Genomic DNA, 17,757 nt, shown 5'->3' with positions numbered 1-17,757 from the left:
TATATAGTCATGTTGTGTTGACACCTCTTAACATGACTACATAGGCTTGGACACCATGATTCCCAAGTCTTAATCAATATTATCAATTTTACTGCATGGTTGTGTTGACACCTCTTAAATTCACATAAAAGCATGCTTGAGTGCATCATAGAAATAACATAAGAAACCATACATGACCATTTAACTTCCCACAACTTTAGATGAGAGCAAAAACCTTTCCCATTCAAATTAAAGGATATGTAGAAGAACATTGTAAGATTTCTAATCTTATATATCAAAAAATATCTATTATAAACTCATGAGATTTATAATTCAATGTTTTCTAAATTCCTTTGAATAAAATGCTCATAACTGCATTGTGGATAGGGAAGATGGAACCATATCGATGATTCTCTAAACAACAAACTTGTTTTGGTTGACATTGGTAATTCTCTAGTGGTATTGATTCCTTTCCTTTGGCATGCATATGTGTAATTACTCACCACAAATTCTTCCCTTCCATGCATATGTGACATTGATATCTTCCGTTTGACACGGCCTGTGCAAAATAGGTTATGGATGATCGTTCCATGGATATCAAATCTAGTTGAATTCCCTTGGCACTAATTTTTCAGATATTAGATTTTTTACGCATATTTGAAGTTTAGTTATTGAGCTAATAGTTTATTAACTCATGTGACATTTAGTCATCTACATGCTATTTTTTAGTCCGTAGAATTAACCATCGGACCACAACCTAGAGCATTGATTATTTCATGTGGCCTTTAGACATTTGCGTTATATTTCTTAGTATGTAGAAGTAAAGCATGGGGCAAAACCGGATGATTTGTGATTTGTACAAAGTTATGGTTTATTGTCATGGCATATAATCATAAGTGGAAATTTAGGTTTGTGTAGCAGCAAAATGATGTGCCCAATTAAGGTTTAAACAGCATGGATATTTGATCACCAAATTGATATAGGTAGTATGTTGACATGATCATGTATTGAGTTTCTGAGGTGTATACGTACATGATGTTCCATTTTTTCATTTTGCAAGTGGATAAACGTGCATGTGAATCTTCTTTGGATGTAAACTGACACACATTTCTTTATAGGACAATACGTTCCTTATTTTTTGATGGAAGATTCTGATTTCTTTTTGCCTCTTTTCTCTAGGCTGCATGAAATCTTTTTAACTGAAGATGGCATTAAACATGTCTATGTGTGCATCTATCATGTAAGTTTTTTTTCCGGGGGAATCTATCACATAAGTTTGAGCCCATAGTATTATTCACGAGGCATTTCTTTCCTATGACAACACGTCCTTGTTTTTGGACGGAAGAGTCTGATTTGTTTGTAACTATTTTCCTGGGATGCTTGCAATCTTTGACTACATATGTACGTGTGCATCTATCACATAAGGTTTTTTTAGGGGAATCTATCATGTAAGTTTGAGGCTAAGCATATTATTTATGAAGAGTCTTTTGTTAAAAGAAAGAGACCAGTTTGCTTTTTGAAAGCCAAAAAACAAATTTCTTTTCGAGGGATGCACAGTTTTTTTTTACCAAATACAGTATATTTTGTTTGATATATGTACATAATACTATTTATAAAAGTTAACCAGATCGAGGGCCAGTGTTTTTAATTAACGTGGAATTTTCTAGCATATTTATCTTGCTCCTTGAATTCCCTTGACACTAATTTTCAGATATTACATTTTTTACACATATTTGCAGTTTAGCTATTGAGCTAATAGTTTATTAATTCATGTGACATTTAATCATCTACATGCTATTTTTTTAGTGCGTAGAAGTAACCATCAGACCACAACCTAGAGCATAGATTACTTCATGTGACTTTTAGTCATTTGCGTTATATTTCTCAGTATGTACAAGTAAAGGTCGGAACACAACCAGACAATTTGTGATTTGTACAAAGTCATTGGTTTATTGTCATGACATATAATCATAAGTGGAAATTTAGGTTTGTGTGGCAGAGAAATGATCTGCCGAATTAAGGTTTAAACAGTGGGGATATTTGATCACTAAATTGAATTTTAAATGTAAATTATTAGCTACTAATATTAAGTAGTATGTTGACATGATCATGTATTTAGTTTCTGAGGTGTATACATACGTGATGTTCCTTTTGTTCTAATCTATTTTGCAAGTGGATGAAGGTACGTGCGAATCTTCTTTTCATGCAAACTGACACAAATTTCTTTATTGGACAATACGTTCCTTGTTTTTTGATGGGAGAGTTTGATTTCTTTTTGCCTCTTTTTTCTGGGCAGCATGAAATGTTTTTAACTGATAATGGCATTTCAAACATATGTATGTGTGCATCTATCATGTAAGTTTTTTTCCAGGGGAATCTATCACATAACATTGAGGCCCGCATATTATTCATGAGGCATTAAGAAACAGTATAACGGGGCGACCTACAAGCCCACACAGCAATTTGAGGTGCCTAACCGTTCGATTATGGTTTGGATTAGATCACACGGTCGTTCCTCAGTTCACTTCCGACGTTTTCTCTTCGTTACCTGCGCGTCCCGCTCGACCCACCGTAAACTGGGCCGCTGCTCCGCAAGTGGACCTGGGCGTGACCTCCTTAGTCGGGCCGTTCACATCTAAGGTGCACAAAGGCCCACAATCCCTTTCCCTGGAAAATAAAGGCCCACAATCCCTGCGTCCTGTAGATCCATCCGTACTCCCTCCTCTCCCCATGGTTGGGTCCGTTCGTCCGCACAGCGGCATAGTGGCGGCGCCTGCTGCCGCCGTCCTGCCCCCGATTGCGTCGTCGTCGGTGACCTCTCCTCTTCCTGCATAGACCCGGACACTGTGTCCCTTCATTCGCATCTCTCTCTCACCGTACGCTTCGTTCGGATACCGACGCAACGCCGGCCAACAGGCTCGCGGGGAGATGGAGGCGGCGGCGGGCCGTCGCCTCTTTCCCCTCGCGTACCTCGACCATCGCCTTCACGAGTCCGTCCGACCTGATGCCCGATCTGTGTTTTCCATAGCTCTGGAGTATATCACATGCAGCCAATGTGCTCCCTGCTTGTGAGACATGAAAGCCAGCAGAAGCTAGGTCGATTATATCCAAGTCTGTGGAGAACGTCCTCATGAGGTGTTTGTTGTGGTTTGCTGGTGGTCCATTTATTGGGTAAAATAATTATTGTGTGAGAAGATTTTTTTTAAGAGATCTGTCAATGCTATGTGCAATCGGGTTTTGATAATTTGCGCATATGTTTCGATTTTGCAGTCAAGGATAGTCATGCATATGGGGTCATGTATTCCCACTCTGTAGTTTAGTTTTGATTCTTTAATTTTCAATCATATGCCTTCGTAGGATTTTATTTATCTAATTATCCGTGTGTTCTTCTGCTTTCTTCTCTCCTTGTTTGATCAGAAAATGCAGAACATGACATCCAGAGTGATTTGAAAATCAATTTAAATGTGCAAGTTTGATTAACTGAGACAACAGATCAACAACTGCCTTCTACTGTTGTCGTCTTTGCCACGTATCCATCTGCCTGTTTCTTCTTTTCCTTTTCCTTCATATACTTCGGGGGCTAGGTTATTGTCCAACGTATGTATATATTTTTCCATTGTGTTATTTATAGATGTCAGCGCAGCCGTGCCCTTCTAAGTTTAGATACTGAACGATACTTATTGTCTCGGAAATTTGTGTTTGTTGGATGTAATTATTTTCTTTGTTGGGTGTGGAACTCAAGTTTCTTTTCTTTGACTGGAAGGTCGCTGTGAAGGTCACTTTGGCACTTACACATGTTACTTTTCTTTCACTAGATATAGGAAATTACATAAACTGGTGGTATATTCCACACCAACACAATATAGATCATCTCCATATATTCTTCTGACACTGTACAATTCAAATTAAAGCAACCCAGTTTATGTTTGGGCTATTACCTCACCTGTATCGTGCTGCTAAGATGGCTACAAACAGTGACTATACCATGGCACGACATAAGCTTTTTCATTGTGGCAGTAAACATATAGGCTATACTTTGCTTCGTTTTCTTTCTAATTTATTCTTCTGGTTGCACATCTTCAAGTCCAGTTCTATATGGACCCAAAAATGTATAACTGTAGACGGAGAACATATCTAAACCATGTTAAATTGCTCAAAAGTGTCACTGGCTGATACTACTATTTCATGAGGAAAAAAAAACCTGAATCCAAATGATTTCTTAATGTGGGCATTTGAATCCTATTGGGGACCTAATTCATCCTCTTGCCACTTGGAATATATGACACTTTTTTTTAACACTCAAGGTTGCGTATCATTTCATTGATAGACCAGGGTGAGAAGTTATAAGGGCAGCGTCCATCGTTAACGTACACACGAATGGCAACCTCCAAGGCGCTAAGTTGAGCAGGGGAAGAAGCAATCTCTATGTCGAGCCTAGATCACAGTGTTCTCAGAGGAGTCAGGGCGACAACCAACAAAGTTCCTGATGTGCTCTCCTTAGGCAATAAGCAAAGTACCACAATATTTTCTTTAGTAATGTTATAACTCGCGTGTTCTCAATTTAGCGTGAACAATGCTAATAACGTAGTTGCATTTGCATTTTCTTACGTATCTATGTGCATAGCCATTTTGCACATTTCACTTACCAAAAATTTTGTAGTTAATTTTCATGATTTCTGTGGCTATAGCTTTTACAAAATTGCCACATGTACTAAATAAATGGACGAGCGCAGCAACGCGGGCCATCATGATCTAGTTTCTTTCCTATGACAACACGTCCTTGTTTTTGGATGAAAGAGTCTGATTTGTTTTTGCCTCTTTTCCCTGGGCTGAACACAATCTTGGTATACATATATGTACGTGCACATCTATCGCGTAAGGTTTCTTTATGGAATTTTTTTGGATTGCTTACCACATGTGTCGGATGTTTCTTTTTAGGGGATATCACGTAAGTTTGAGGCTCACCACTCACCATTATTTATGACGGGTCTTTTGTTAAAAGAAAGAGTCCAGTTTGCTTTTGATAGCCAAATAAACAAATTTCTTTTCGAGTGATGCGCATTTTTTACCAGATATATTTCGTTTGACATATGTACATAATCCTATTTATAAAAGTTTACCAAATTGAGGGACATTGTTTTCTAATGAACGTGGAATTTTCTAGCATATTTATCTTGCTCCTGGTTTGCTTTATTTTATTTTTAATATATAATGGATAGATAGTTGATAGATAGAATAGATAGATACATGACATTTTTTTAATACCACAGAAATTTTTATAAGTTTGCCATGATTTTTAGAGGGACCATTTTTTTCCTTAGTCTGTGATGTTAAACACCCTAATTCTTATCCCGCAAAAAAAACACCCAAATTATATATATATTTTCATGATTTCTGCAGTTTGTTTTTTGTAGGAATGGTGGCCGGTCCGTGAACCTGATGCTGGCCGCAGCCGCACCTGCATGCATGTGCGTGCTCGTCCTGATTTTCAAATCAGGAACACTCGTACACCAATTATGAGTGTCCGGCATGCTGCACACTTTGGCAGTTTTTGTTTTTCGTGCTCAACATCGACCGACAGCGGGAGGACGATGAGGCGGACGTGGAGACCGCCAATGGTGACATGCCAGGCTCAACACTGAGCACGAGTACAATAATGAGCGTGGTGGACCTGGAGGGCGTAACGGATCCTAAGCAACGGCAGAACCATAGTTTAAAAAACCGACCCGGTGATCAAACGAGGGAGGCCACCGGTTAAGGTTTTTACCGGCCGGACCGCCCGTTCACCCGTTCGATGTCTGGTTTTTTATACCATAAATAATATATTTGGTGTACGAGTGTCGTACTAAATAGATGTAAACTACAATCATTTACTTAATTTTGACAAGAAAGTTAGCCAGCCAAGATGATTATTGGGCCAAAGGTGCAACTTACGCACTTGTATCTAGCATTCTGGGTTTGAATTTCCTTTGACGCAAGTTATTTTTCTATTTTTTATGCGTGGCACTGGTTCGACCGCCTGTTTTATACCTCCGGTTCATTCAAAAACCGGCCGGTTTACTTGGTTTTTTGGATCTGATTGCAGGTTGGTCTTTTTAGCTTAAAAACTGTTAGGGGTGCCAGTTCTGATTTTTTCCGGTCCGACTGCCTGTCCGGTCTGGTTTTTTAAACTATGGGCAGAACCCCTGCACCTGATGCACCAGCCGCTTATATTACAGGACACTGGATTACTACAAAACTCGTAAGATTATAAGTTTCAACAATGACTTACTATTGGAGCAAATTACAGGATAGTGAGGTAGCACAGCAAACACTGTACATGCAAAAAAAATAAGAAAAGCAACTGTCCCATTTTTACTCTGGGCATTGTTGCACGTACACTAGATGTGTATAGTATGTGTTTGTCAAAAAAAAAGAGGTGTGTATAGTATGTGGATCATTGTACAAACGGCCCATAAGTAGTTCGTGCACTGGATACATTCTCCTCCATAACTAGCTAGCGCCTTGCATAGCGCCGGCACATTGATTGATTAAGAGCTTGTTTGGAAGCTCTCCAGACTCTCAACTCCGCTCCGCGCGAGGAGCTGGCTTCGAGCCGCTCCACGCGACTGAGCTGGCGCTCCCGGAGCTGCAGCTGGGGAGAGGAGGGGATCCGAATAGGGCCTAAGTAATACTACTCCACTGGAACTGGGGTCCTTATAGTAGCGTTGAATTCAGCGAGCTCAACACATCATCTCCCCAAACCATATACTTGGTGTATCTTTCTCTAAGCAAACATCGTTCCTATTATTACTATATGTGCTTTCAAAAACAAAGATTGGCATGATATTTATTCAAACCATGAATTTGTGAGGACAAATATACGCATGACGGGTTTTTTTGCGGGGACATATACACATGACGTTGTTTATTTCTTTAAAAGATGCAACTATTGCCGCAACTCTAGTTATGTGACAATATCAATGTTTTCGCATCATGAACCATCATACGCTAGGAGTGTATTATGTTGAAATATATTGCCCACCTCCCTCCATCAGTTCGGACTTTTGGATGATTTGGCTGGAGCATGAATTCAATATGGTATCAGAGCCTCCTCTTCCAAACCCTAGCTTTCAATCTCCACCAGTGACAGCCATGTCTTCCTCCAGTGCCACCCAATCCAATCTAAGCGGTCAGGTCACAGAGAAGCTCTCCCGAACGAACTACGTCCTATGGCGTACCCAAATCACGCCGCAGTTGAGGGGAGCCGGCCTCTATGGCTACGTCGACGGCACCCAGCCGGAGCCGTCCCGCCTTCTCGTCACCAAGGACAAGGATGGGAAGGAGTCGTCCGAGCTCAATCCTCTCCATCCCATCTGGGTAAGGGAGGACCAATAGGTTTTAGGCTACCTGCTCAACAACCTCACCAAAGAGGTGCTCATCGCGGTCACCGCGGTCACCACCGCGCACGCACTCTGGACAGCACTCGCAGGTATGTTCTCGTCGCAGTCCTTGAGCCGCGTCAACAACATCCGCACTGCCTTGATCAATGCGCAGAAAGGGAACCAATCGGTGGCCGCCTACTTCGCCGCCATGCGTGGCCTTGCTGATGAGCTCGCCGCGGCCGGCAAGCCCATCCAGGACGATGAGCTGATCTCGTATCTACTTCACGGACTGGACATGGACTACCAGCCGCTCGTGTCTGCCCTGGATGCCCGCGTCACGCCAGTGTCCCTTGATGAGCTCTACGCCATGCTGAGCAACTTCGACCAACGTGTCGCCCAGTGCCACAGTGCTGGCGGCGGGTTCAAGTCTTCAGCGAATGTAGCAACCCGCGGGCGTGTTGGGTACTCCTCCCGGCACCGCGGTCCACCTCGCACCAAGGGCAAGCACAGCAGCGGCAACACCAACAACTCCGGCTCCCGCGGCGGTCGCCCCAACTCCACCAACAACAGGGGTCGCCGCGACGGCTCCAGCTGTTCGCGGCCCGATGCCGTTCGCTGCCAAATCTGTGGAAAACCAGGTCACACTGCCAAAGATTGTTGGTATCGTTTTGACGAAGATGATGCCTCCTCTGAAGATGATGAAAAAGTTGTTGCCGCCGTTGAAGGATCCTATGGTGTTGAAACTAACTGGTACTTTGATAGTGGTGCGACCAATCACCTCACGGGGGAGCCGGAGAAGGTGACTCTCCGTGAAAAATATCACGGGAAGGACCAGATTCATACGGCCAGTGGTGCAGGTATGAACATACGTCACATTGGTCACTCGGTTATACGTACCCCTTCTCGTAAAATTCATCTTCGCAAAATTTTGCATTTCCTAGTGCCAACAAAAATCTCCTATCCGTTCATCGCATTACCATCGACAATCATGTCTTTATTGAATTCCATCCTTTTTCTTTTTGATAAAGGATCGAGCCACGAAGAAGGTACTATATCGAGGTAGATGCGTTCGAGGGCTTTACCCATTGATTTCGGAGCTTAGGAGATTCAATAAACAAGCCCATGGTGTTGTCAAACTTTCTTCAACACGTTGGCACGATCGTTTAGGGCATGCTTCTTTTTCTCTTGTTGAACATTTGCTTAGGAAAAATAAGCTCCCGTTTGTTGGTGAGCGGAATGTTGAAACTATTTGTGATTCTTGCCAAAGAGCAAAATGTCATCAATTACCTTATCCTATTTCTACAAGTGTCTCTACTCAACCATTGCAATTAATTTTCTCCGATGTTTGGGGCCCTGCCCCTAGCTCTGTTGGTAGACACACGTACTATGTAAGTTTCTTTGATGACTAGCAAATTTTCTTGGATCTATCTTCTTAAGAAACGATCCGACGTTTTTCAAGTGTTCAAAAACTTTCAAGCACTTGTTGAACGCAAGTTTGATAGCAAGATCATTGTTGTCCAATCCGACTGGGGAGGGGAATACGAGAAATTAAATTCCTTCTTCCAAACACTTGGCATTTCACATCATGTGTCAAGCTCATCTGATGAAGCTATAACAGGATTGTTGAAGGATCTCAGTGTAGAGTTTGCTCTTAAGGATCTTGGAGACTTGCATTATTTCTTAGGGATAGAAGTGAAGAAACATGATGGTGGACTTCACTTGTCTCAAGAAAAATATGCAACTGATCTGGTAAGAAAGGCTGGTCTGCAAGGCTGTAAACCTTCACCCACTCCATTATCAAGTTCAGAAAAATTATCTCTCACAGAAGGACAAGCCTTGAGTCAGGAAGACAGCACTAAGTACAGAAGTCTTGTAGGTGCACTTCAATACCTTACTCTTACAAGACCTGATATATCATTTGCTGTTAACAAAGTCTGCCAATTTCTTCATGCACCCACTATTGTTCATTTGACTGCTGCCAAGAGAATAGTTAGATATGTCAAGAACACCCTTAATATTGGTCTCAACTTCAGTGAGTCATCATCTACACTTCTTAGTGCCTTCTCAGATTCTGACTGGGCAGGTTGTTTGGATGATAGACGTTCTACTGGAGGATTTGCAGTGTTCTTTGGCCCTAACTTAATTTCATGGTGTGCAAGGAAGCAGGCCACTGTCTCTAGGTCCAGTACTGAGGCAGAATACAAAGCATTAGCAAATGCTACAACTGAGATCATATGGATGCAGTCTTTATTGAGAGAGCTTGGTGTGAAAAGTAAACAAGTTCCATGCTTATGGTGTGACAATTTGGGTGCAACTTATTTGTCTGCTAATCCTGTTTTTCATGCCAGAATGAAACACACTGAAATTGATTTTCACTTTGTCAGAGAACGAGTGGCTCAAAAACAGCTTGATATTCGCTTTGTGCATTCCAAGGATCAGATTGCAGATGGATTCACCAAGGCTCTACCCACTAGAAGTTTTGAGAACTACAAACATAATCTCAACTTAATGAAGTTGTGATTAAGGGAGGGTGTTAAACACAGTATGCACTATGTCACGTATGGAGTGCATTGTCACGCATGGAGGAGTCCAAGACTTAGCGCAGGATCTAGGATAGATAGTTGGTTCGGTTTACATGTAATTCTATCTCTTTATCTCCTGTAACTACTTCTATCTCTTGTTCTCCAAGTTGTACACCTCTTGTAAAATCTCCAACGATGTATGCACTTCCAGGGAGGTGCGCCCCTGTATATAACACGTAGCACGTCGCCTCAGGTCGAGGTAAGACATTCCGCCTGTCGCACATGGTATCCGAGCCAAAAGGTCTAGAGTTTAAGACCCTGCCAACGCAGTATTAAATAATATGATTCTGCGGCCTACATCGATCCCACGTCTAAGGACTAAAATAGCCTAGACGTGAGGGGGAGTGTTGAAATATATTGCCCACCTCCCTCCATCATTTCAGACTTTTGGATGAGTTGGTTGGAGCATGAATTTAATATATTATTGATGCATCACTAAAGTTATGTTGCTAATTCAGTTGATAGAGGATTCATGTTTCCAATTGTTAAATATGTTTGTATAATACTCCGCATCAATAGTAATGTGTCTGGAATGTTATTGGCACATGTCTTTGCAAAAATAAATAAAAAGTATTACCGGTAGTAAGTATGCAGTGAATATTGGCCATGACTTCAGCTATGTGTAATGGACCATTGAAGCAAAGAGATGGATTATTCATGGGAGAGCAAGCGAGCCCAGCAAGGGCTGGCCCATTTTTTACTGTATTTTGTATACTATTAGGACCACTGTACAAATGTGCTATGGAGCTTCTGTAAATGTGGCTGTAGCTGGATCTTGTCCATTATTCCTCCTCTATCAAACGGCCCATAAGTGGCTGGGTGCACCAGTTCTGCCGGTTGCACTGGATACATGGGATCTTGTCCATTATTCCTCCTCTATGGAACGGCCCATGAATGGTTGGGTGCACCAGTTTTGCAGGTTGCACTGGATACATTCTCCTATATAACTAGCTAGCGCCCTGCATAGCGTCGGCACATTGATTATGTAAGTAACACTACTCCACTAGCACTAGGCGAAACAATATATATGGGTTTCTACACGCGTTCTTCCTCGCAAGCACGGGTAGCTTGGGTGCTCCTGCTGCTTTGCTCGTGCACGCTGTTAATCAGGGCACACGGAGGAGGATCTCGCAAGGTACGTAATAAGCTTGATCGGTACTATATGCATGTTTAGAGTTCATGCACATACGACCATGAATAATATATATATCTGCATGTATGCCTCTCTAGCTTTACATAACCTACCTAGGCGATGTGAGGCATGGGCACCCAGATGATGTCGTCGCCTCGCACCATGACATGCTCGGCACTCTTCTCCAAAGGTACTTTGTAGAACGAAATTAGTTAATCAAACGGCCTTTGCTTAATTTGCACCACTGACTTTTGAAACTTTGTAGCAAGGAGGAATCTGTGGCCTCCATGGTCTACCACTACAAGCATGGTTTCTCGGGCTTCGCCGCCATGCTCACCCAAGACCAAGCAACAAGACTTGCAGGTCATCGCATAGAGTTTTGCTTTGATTTCTAGCTAGCTAACCTGGTTTGATCTAAGATCCATCAAGTCCTATAATAAGTAGCTAACGTGCATGCTTACGCGCGTGCAGAGTTTCCGGAAGTCATCAGCGTGAAGCCGAGCAGGAGGGTCAGGACGACCACCACGCGGAGCTGGGACTTCCTTGGGCTCAACTACCAGTCCTCCCACACGCCGGCCAGTGAGCTGCTCCAAATGAGCAACTTCGGAGAGGACGTAATTATCGGAGTTGTTGACACCGGTCAGTCATTATATTAATTGGCACCATCTCAGCTTACTTTTACTTGGCCGTCCACTCACTAATATTAGTAGTTGGTTAATGGATTGAAAGCCGGCCACTAACTAATATACTACTCCCTCTCCGTTGCTAAATATTTGTCTTTCTAAAGATTTTAACAAGTGACTACGTAATCGGTTAATGGATGCAGGGATCTGGCCGGAGTCAAGAAGCTTCAGCGATGTAGGGTACGGGCCGGTGCCATCGAGGTGGAAAGGGGAGTGCCAGACCGGGCCGGACTGGGGCATCAACAACTGCAGCCGGAAAATCATCGGCGCGCGGTTCTACACCGCTGGGGTCCCCGACGAGTACCTTAAAAGGGACTCGCTGTCGCCGCGGGACCACAACGGCCACGGCACTCATTGTGCTTCCACTGCAGCGGGCTCGGCTGTAGGCGTGGACGGCGAGGCGGCTAGCTTCCACGGCCTTGCCGCGGGGGTGGCGCGGGGAGGCGCACCGCGGGCTCGCATCGCGGTGTACAAGTCCATCTTTGCTGGCTATGGCGATTCGGCCACTGTGCTGGCCGCCATTGACGACGCGATCCACGACGGGGTGGATGTATTGTCGCTGTCCCTCACTGTGCCGTACGAGAACTCGTACGGTGCCCTGCACGCGGTCCAGAAGGGGATCACTGTGGTGTACTCCGCCGGAAACGACGGGCCCAGGCCGCAGACCGTCGAGGACACCTCGCCGTGGGTCCTCACCGTCGCGGCGAGCAAGATCGACCGCTCGTTCCCGACGGTGATCGAGTTGGGAAACAAGCAGCAGATGGTGGGGCAGTCTCTCTATTACCAAGTGAAGAACATCAACTCATCATCACACACGACTAGCAGTTTCACAAAGCTTATATGTGCACGCTCGTGAGTACAAACGAAAAAACTCCCTATCTCTGACCTGATCAACCATGCATGCATGAAATATCTTACCCATGCTTGAACTTGATTTGCTTTTCTGGATCTAGTTGTGTGCCGAGACATGAGGTTCTTCATGAGATTGACGTGAAAGGGGCTATCCTGGTGTGCTTAAATGATAATGACGCGATCAATCCATCAGATGATTTCGCCCATGCGGCCAAGTACGTGGTGGAAGGCGGGGGATCCGGGCTCATCTTCGCGCAATACACAACGGACGCCCTGAGTTCCACAGTGGCTTACTGCCCGGGCATCGCTTGCGTTATCGTCGACATCTACATCTCCAGGAGGATATGCGAGTACGCCATGGACACAAGGTACGTCCACACAAGTAATTCTACAGTCACGGATTAAACCTACTGATGTGGCATCACTTGGTTGGAAAACCCACAGTAAAAATACGTGAGTGCATGCAGTCTACACAGACTACATCATAAAAGTTTCACGAAAATTATATAAATAAAATGGATTCCATAAGTCTATCCCTGAATCTGATCTTCTTTTTGCAATAAGCAGCTCCCCCACAGCAAAAATCGAACCCACGCGCACCGTCATGAGCAAAGATGTGCTGGCTTCGAAAGTGGCGTCCTTCTCTTCGAGAGGCCCATCGGCTGATTACCCGGCCTTCATCAAGCCTGATGTAGCTGCGCCCGGAGCCAACATCTTAGCAGCAGTGGGAGACTCCTACGTAACAAAGTCAGGGACGTCCATGGCAGCCCCGCATGCAGCGGGTGTCGCCGCGCTGCTCAAAGCTCTGCACCCGGATTGGTCTCCTGCTGCAATAAAGTCAGCCATCATCACCACTGGTTAGTAACAACATGCAAGTAGAACATCCAAATAAATCCTAGCTAGTTCATGCACTTGTGGTCTTTACCTAAGTTCTGTTGGTTTTGCTTGCATGGTACAATGAAGCGCATGTAACTGATGGACACGGCATGCCGATCCTGGCGGAAGGACTACCGCGGAAGGTCGCCGACCCGTTCGACTATGGAGGCGGGAACATCAACCCATGCGGGGCAGCTCATCCCGGCCTAATTTATGACATTGATCCACACGATTACAACAAATTCTTTCGATGTGCCAACGTCAAGGAGGGGATATCTGCGTTCGCAAGCTGCGACACCACCTCTATGCCAGAGTATAACCTCAATCTGCCGTCCATCTCGGTTCCTGATTTGAGGAGTGCGATCACCGTCTCGAGGACGGTAACCAACGTTGGCGAGCTCCATTCTGTGTACCACGTCGCAGTCCAGAGCCCGACTGGAGTCAAGATGGAGGTTTTCCCAGATGTTCTTGTTTTCGATGCTGCGAACAAAGTCCGGAAATTCGAGGTGAAGCTGTCACCTATCTGGAACTTGCAAGGGGGCTACACGTTTGGCAGCATCACTTGGCAGAATGACCGACAAGTGGTGAGGATTCCAGTTGCGACCCGAATTACAATTCAGGATTTCTATGCGGATGTTGCATAATGATAAAATAAAACCATGTCTCATGCTTAAAATAAAATCGAGACCCACATGACACTGATTAGGAAGCCATATCACCTTGACATGTGGGCTCTCTCTCTCTCTCTCTCTCTCTCTCTCTCTCTCTCTCTCTCTCTCTCTCTCTCTCTCTCTCTCTCTCTCTCTCTCTCCCTCTCTTCTCTCTCTCTCTCTCTCTCTCTCTCTCTCTCTCTCTCTCTCTCTCTCTCTCTCTCTCTCTCTCTCTCTCTCTCTCTCTCTCTCTCTCTCTCTCTCTCTCTCTCTCTCTCTCTCCTCTCTCTCTCTCTCTCTCTCTCTCTCTCTCTCTCTCTCTCTCTCTCTCTCTCTCTCTCTCTCTCTCTCTCTCTCTCTCTCTCTCTCTCTCTCTCTCTCTCTCTCTCTCTCTCTCTCTCTCTCTCTCTCTCTCTCTCTCTCTCTCTTCTCTCTCTCTCTCTCTCTCTCTCTCTCTCTCTCTTCTCTCTCTCTCTCTCTCTCTCTCTCTCTCTCTCTCTCTCTCTCTCTCTCTCTCTCTCTCTCTCTCTCTCTCTCTCTCTCTCTCTCTTCTCTCCTTCTCTCTCTCTCTCTCTCTCTCTCTCTCTCTCTCTCTCTCTCTCTCTCTCTCTCTCTCTCTCTCTCTCTATCTCTCTCCTCTCTCTCTCTCTCTCTCTCTCTCTCCTCTCTCTCTCTCTCTCTCTCTCTCTGAGTTGTGGTGTGGGTGTGTGTGTGTAACAGGATGAGGTGTTTTAAATTGTATCAAGACCAGATGAATTGCAAAAATCAAATGGATGCTTATAAATTTGCTTTGCTAATTTTCAGTTGTCTTATTTTTTTTTTGAAAAATCTAGGTCGCCTAGCAAGTTTGATAATTAGAGCAAAACCTGTCACGATGGAATCCTAACTGTAAATCTGGTTCAAAGTAGAGTTTTGGTGCTTAAAAATGGTTCAATGCGACACAAAATATTATACTAAGTGTCTATATCTCAGAACGACCATTGTGATCCTTGTGGTGCTGCCCAACTCTTCACTGTTATGCCGCACCGGCGAGGCAACACAAGACACTCTCGCGTGCCCTCCTACCCTTCCCGCTTCACATCAAGTCATCTATCCCTACTACGCACGGCAGCCTAACAATCCTCACTATTGTAGCAAGGACGCCATAAATTTACCACCGCCCGAACTCCGACATAGATGCACTCACGATGAGCCGAGATTTGGCTATAAATAGCAGCCTCTGAACCCCGCAATCACGCACACTTCCATGTCGTCTTCCTCGACTCCGACAAACACTCCGATCTCCATCAAAACTTGACCAAAATATCACTTGTTGGGGCCCAAAGTTCATAGGCTTGTAGAAATCAATAGAGGGGTCGTTTGGTTCGAGGGCGAAGTTGGTTGGCTGGTGATATCCCCAGCCACCTGGTTAGGGATAACCACATATGATTGTTTGGTTGAATGGGATTAGTTGTGTTGGATAGCCATATTTTGTTGTTTGGATGGAAGGATGAAAAATGGATAGATAGGCTTTTATATTATCTCAGTACTAGTATCAAACAGACATCAAGGGGAGACCAGTAGTGTATGACATGGATTAACACAGATCAGTAGTATGTATCAAATCGGGGCTGGCTTGCTGATTCTATTCGTCGGCTCGGTGCTCCGACGTGCTAGCTTCAGAGAAAGGGAAAGATGAATCAGATCTGGTACAAAGAGAGATCGAGCTACACCGTCCGTATTTGTATGACACAGCCGCCGGCACCGATGTAACTTGCCGCTGGCGCCTCCGTTCTCCGGGTCCTCGAGCGCCCCCATTCCGATCCGGACTCGCCTCAAGCGCTGCCGCTCCGATCCGGAATCGCCGCCGCTGCCGTGGGAGAGGCGAGAACAGAAAAAAGAGAGGAGGAAAACGCTTCAGCGCGGGTGGGTGGCTGCCCTCGTCCGCCAGTTTCTCGCGGCTTTCGATAGCCAAGTTTTCGGTGGAATATTCGCTAAATCGGGTTATCCCCAGCCATTACATCCTTCCTTCCAAACATACGGCATCCCCTGAAAATCTGGCTATCCCTATCCCACTTAGGGATAGCCTCATAACCAAACGCCACCAGAGTTTCCCTTGGTAGTCCTAACTAATGTTATCAATCCACGTGAAAGAATGTTGAAAGAAAAATCTCTCCTAATAATTCAACATAAAAATTTCTTGTGCCCCAACATACCAAGCACGCTTTTATGAGTGCCAAATGCATTGGCCATGATTAAAGATGATTTCCGAAGGTGAAACTCATATTTTCATTAGCCCTTTGATGGCCAGCCTTTGCTCCATCGCCAAGGGACACGCACATCACATAGCTAACGTGATTTATATCCCGTATGTGTGTCTTTTTGGTTCTCCCATGAATGGTAGACTACTCGACCTCCCTTTACTTTGCACCAATAGTTTGAGCCAAGTGGAAAATGTGCATTGGAGGAGGTCATGCACAAGAGAACGCCAACACCGTATGCGAGGAAATCATGAAAGCGGAGAAGGCACCGTGAAGACGAAGGAGGGATTCCAGAAGTATCGGCAGGAGTCCACACGAACTCCAGCAGCAAGGACACTCTCTGGACACCCTGTGGCCACGGGCTCCTGGCCGCTAATAAGCGTCGTATACCCATATGACTCTAGGTCTTCCAAAGGATGGCAACTCAGAAGAACATATGCAAGTGTTGGCGCCGCCTCCTCGCAATGCCGCTTCTTCCTCTACCTCACAATCTCTCTAGTCTCTTGTTTCTCTTAAGAACACACACACACACACACACACACACATGATCTAATCCTATGAAGTTAATACTAATAACAAGATTAGTTCCAACAATCACCTTCCTAATCTTGTTATGCTTTATTCCTCTCTAGAAGCCCATGGTTGTCGATGTCGTCGGTGCAACATGTAGGAGGACGCCAGTGCCATCTTGTCACGCCGATTGCCACCGTTGTTGTTCGCTTCGATGAGAGGCGTCCGAAGAGACATGATCGATCATGGGCATTAAAAAAGAGACATGATCGTTTGTGGGCATTCAAAGAGACATGATCGATCATTTTATTTACTTTCTTTGGCATCTAGAAATCATAGCCAATGCATCAACGTCAGATAGAATCCCTTCATATATCTTGGTCGATTCAGAAGGAGGAGCAGACCGTATCTGGAAGTTCCACAATGAGCCTGCACTGCCGCTCAAGTTGGCTATCCGCATCGGTGAGGAGTAAGAGGATAGAGAAGGAGAAGTGGTGACACGCAGGGAATGTTACTGTTCAGCATTGTAATAGAGAGTCAAATGTAGTTGGTCATGAGCTAGCTCGCTGCGGTCATGCAAACACTCCCTCATTATTGGTGGATGCACTTCCTAATTTTATTTTTAAATTCTTAGCGGACGATGTAAGGTGTTCCCTAAAAGTTTTAACCACACATCCCACGCATATTTCTCACTTAGCATGCATATAGCAAGGCATTAAACCCACATCCCAAGTAAAAAAAAGTAATTTTTTTCTTTTGATGGCACGTAGCAATATAGCGGCATCAACTCCGCATCCCACGTAACTATGTTTTTTTTTCATATTTGACTGCACGTAGCTAATAAGCCAAGGGTGAGCGAACCTTTTTTTTCATTACAATGGCAATGGCA

General features: G+C 44.5%; 1 protein-coding gene and 1 pseudogene across 1 annotated transcript; both read left to right on the top strand.

The window, feature by feature from the left end:
- The first annotated feature begins 7,590 nt into the window (after positions 1-7,590).
- Positions 7,591-7,729, top strand: LOC123072727 (uncharacterized; annotated as a pseudogene).
- Positions 7,730-10,901: 3,172 nt separating this feature from the next.
- On the top strand, positions 10,902-14,181 carry LOC123068741 (subtilisin-like protease SBT3.8). Its single transcript, XM_044491372.1, has 8 exons — positions 10,902-11,060; positions 11,156-11,247; positions 11,323-11,420; positions 11,529-11,696; positions 11,884-12,592; positions 12,694-12,960; positions 13,160-13,449; positions 13,556-14,181. Exons 1-8 carry the CDS (start codon positions 10,953-10,955, stop codon positions 14,110-14,112), a joined length of 2,289 nt encoding a protein of 762 aa, XP_044347307.1. The 5' UTR covers positions 10,902-10,952; the 3' UTR covers positions 14,113-14,181.
- The last annotated feature ends 3,576 nt before the right edge of the window (positions 14,182-17,757 follow it).

The sequence above is a fragment of the Triticum aestivum genome, chromosome 1A, assembly GCF_018294505.1.
Source record: "Triticum aestivum cultivar Chinese Spring chromosome 1A, IWGSC CS RefSeq v2.1, whole genome shotgun sequence".
In the NCBI taxonomy this organism is placed as follows: domain Eukaryota; kingdom Viridiplantae; phylum Streptophyta; class Magnoliopsida; order Poales; family Poaceae; genus Triticum; species Triticum aestivum.
This window is presented reverse-complemented; position numbering and strand designations above follow the sequence as displayed.

Coding starts and splice junctions, on each gene's coding strand:
- LOC123068741 (XM_044491372.1), top strand. CDS start 10,953: ATGGGTTTCTACACGCGTTCTTCCTCGCAAGCACGGGTAGCTTGGGTG. Junction 11,061..11,155: donor ACGGAGGAGGATCTCGCAAG/GTACGTAATAAG, acceptor ATGCCTCTCTAG/CTTTACATAACCTACCTAGG. Junction 11,421..11,528: donor CCAAGCAACAAGACTTGCAG/GTCATCGCATAG, acceptor ACGCGCGTGCAG/AGTTTCCGGAAGTCATCAGC.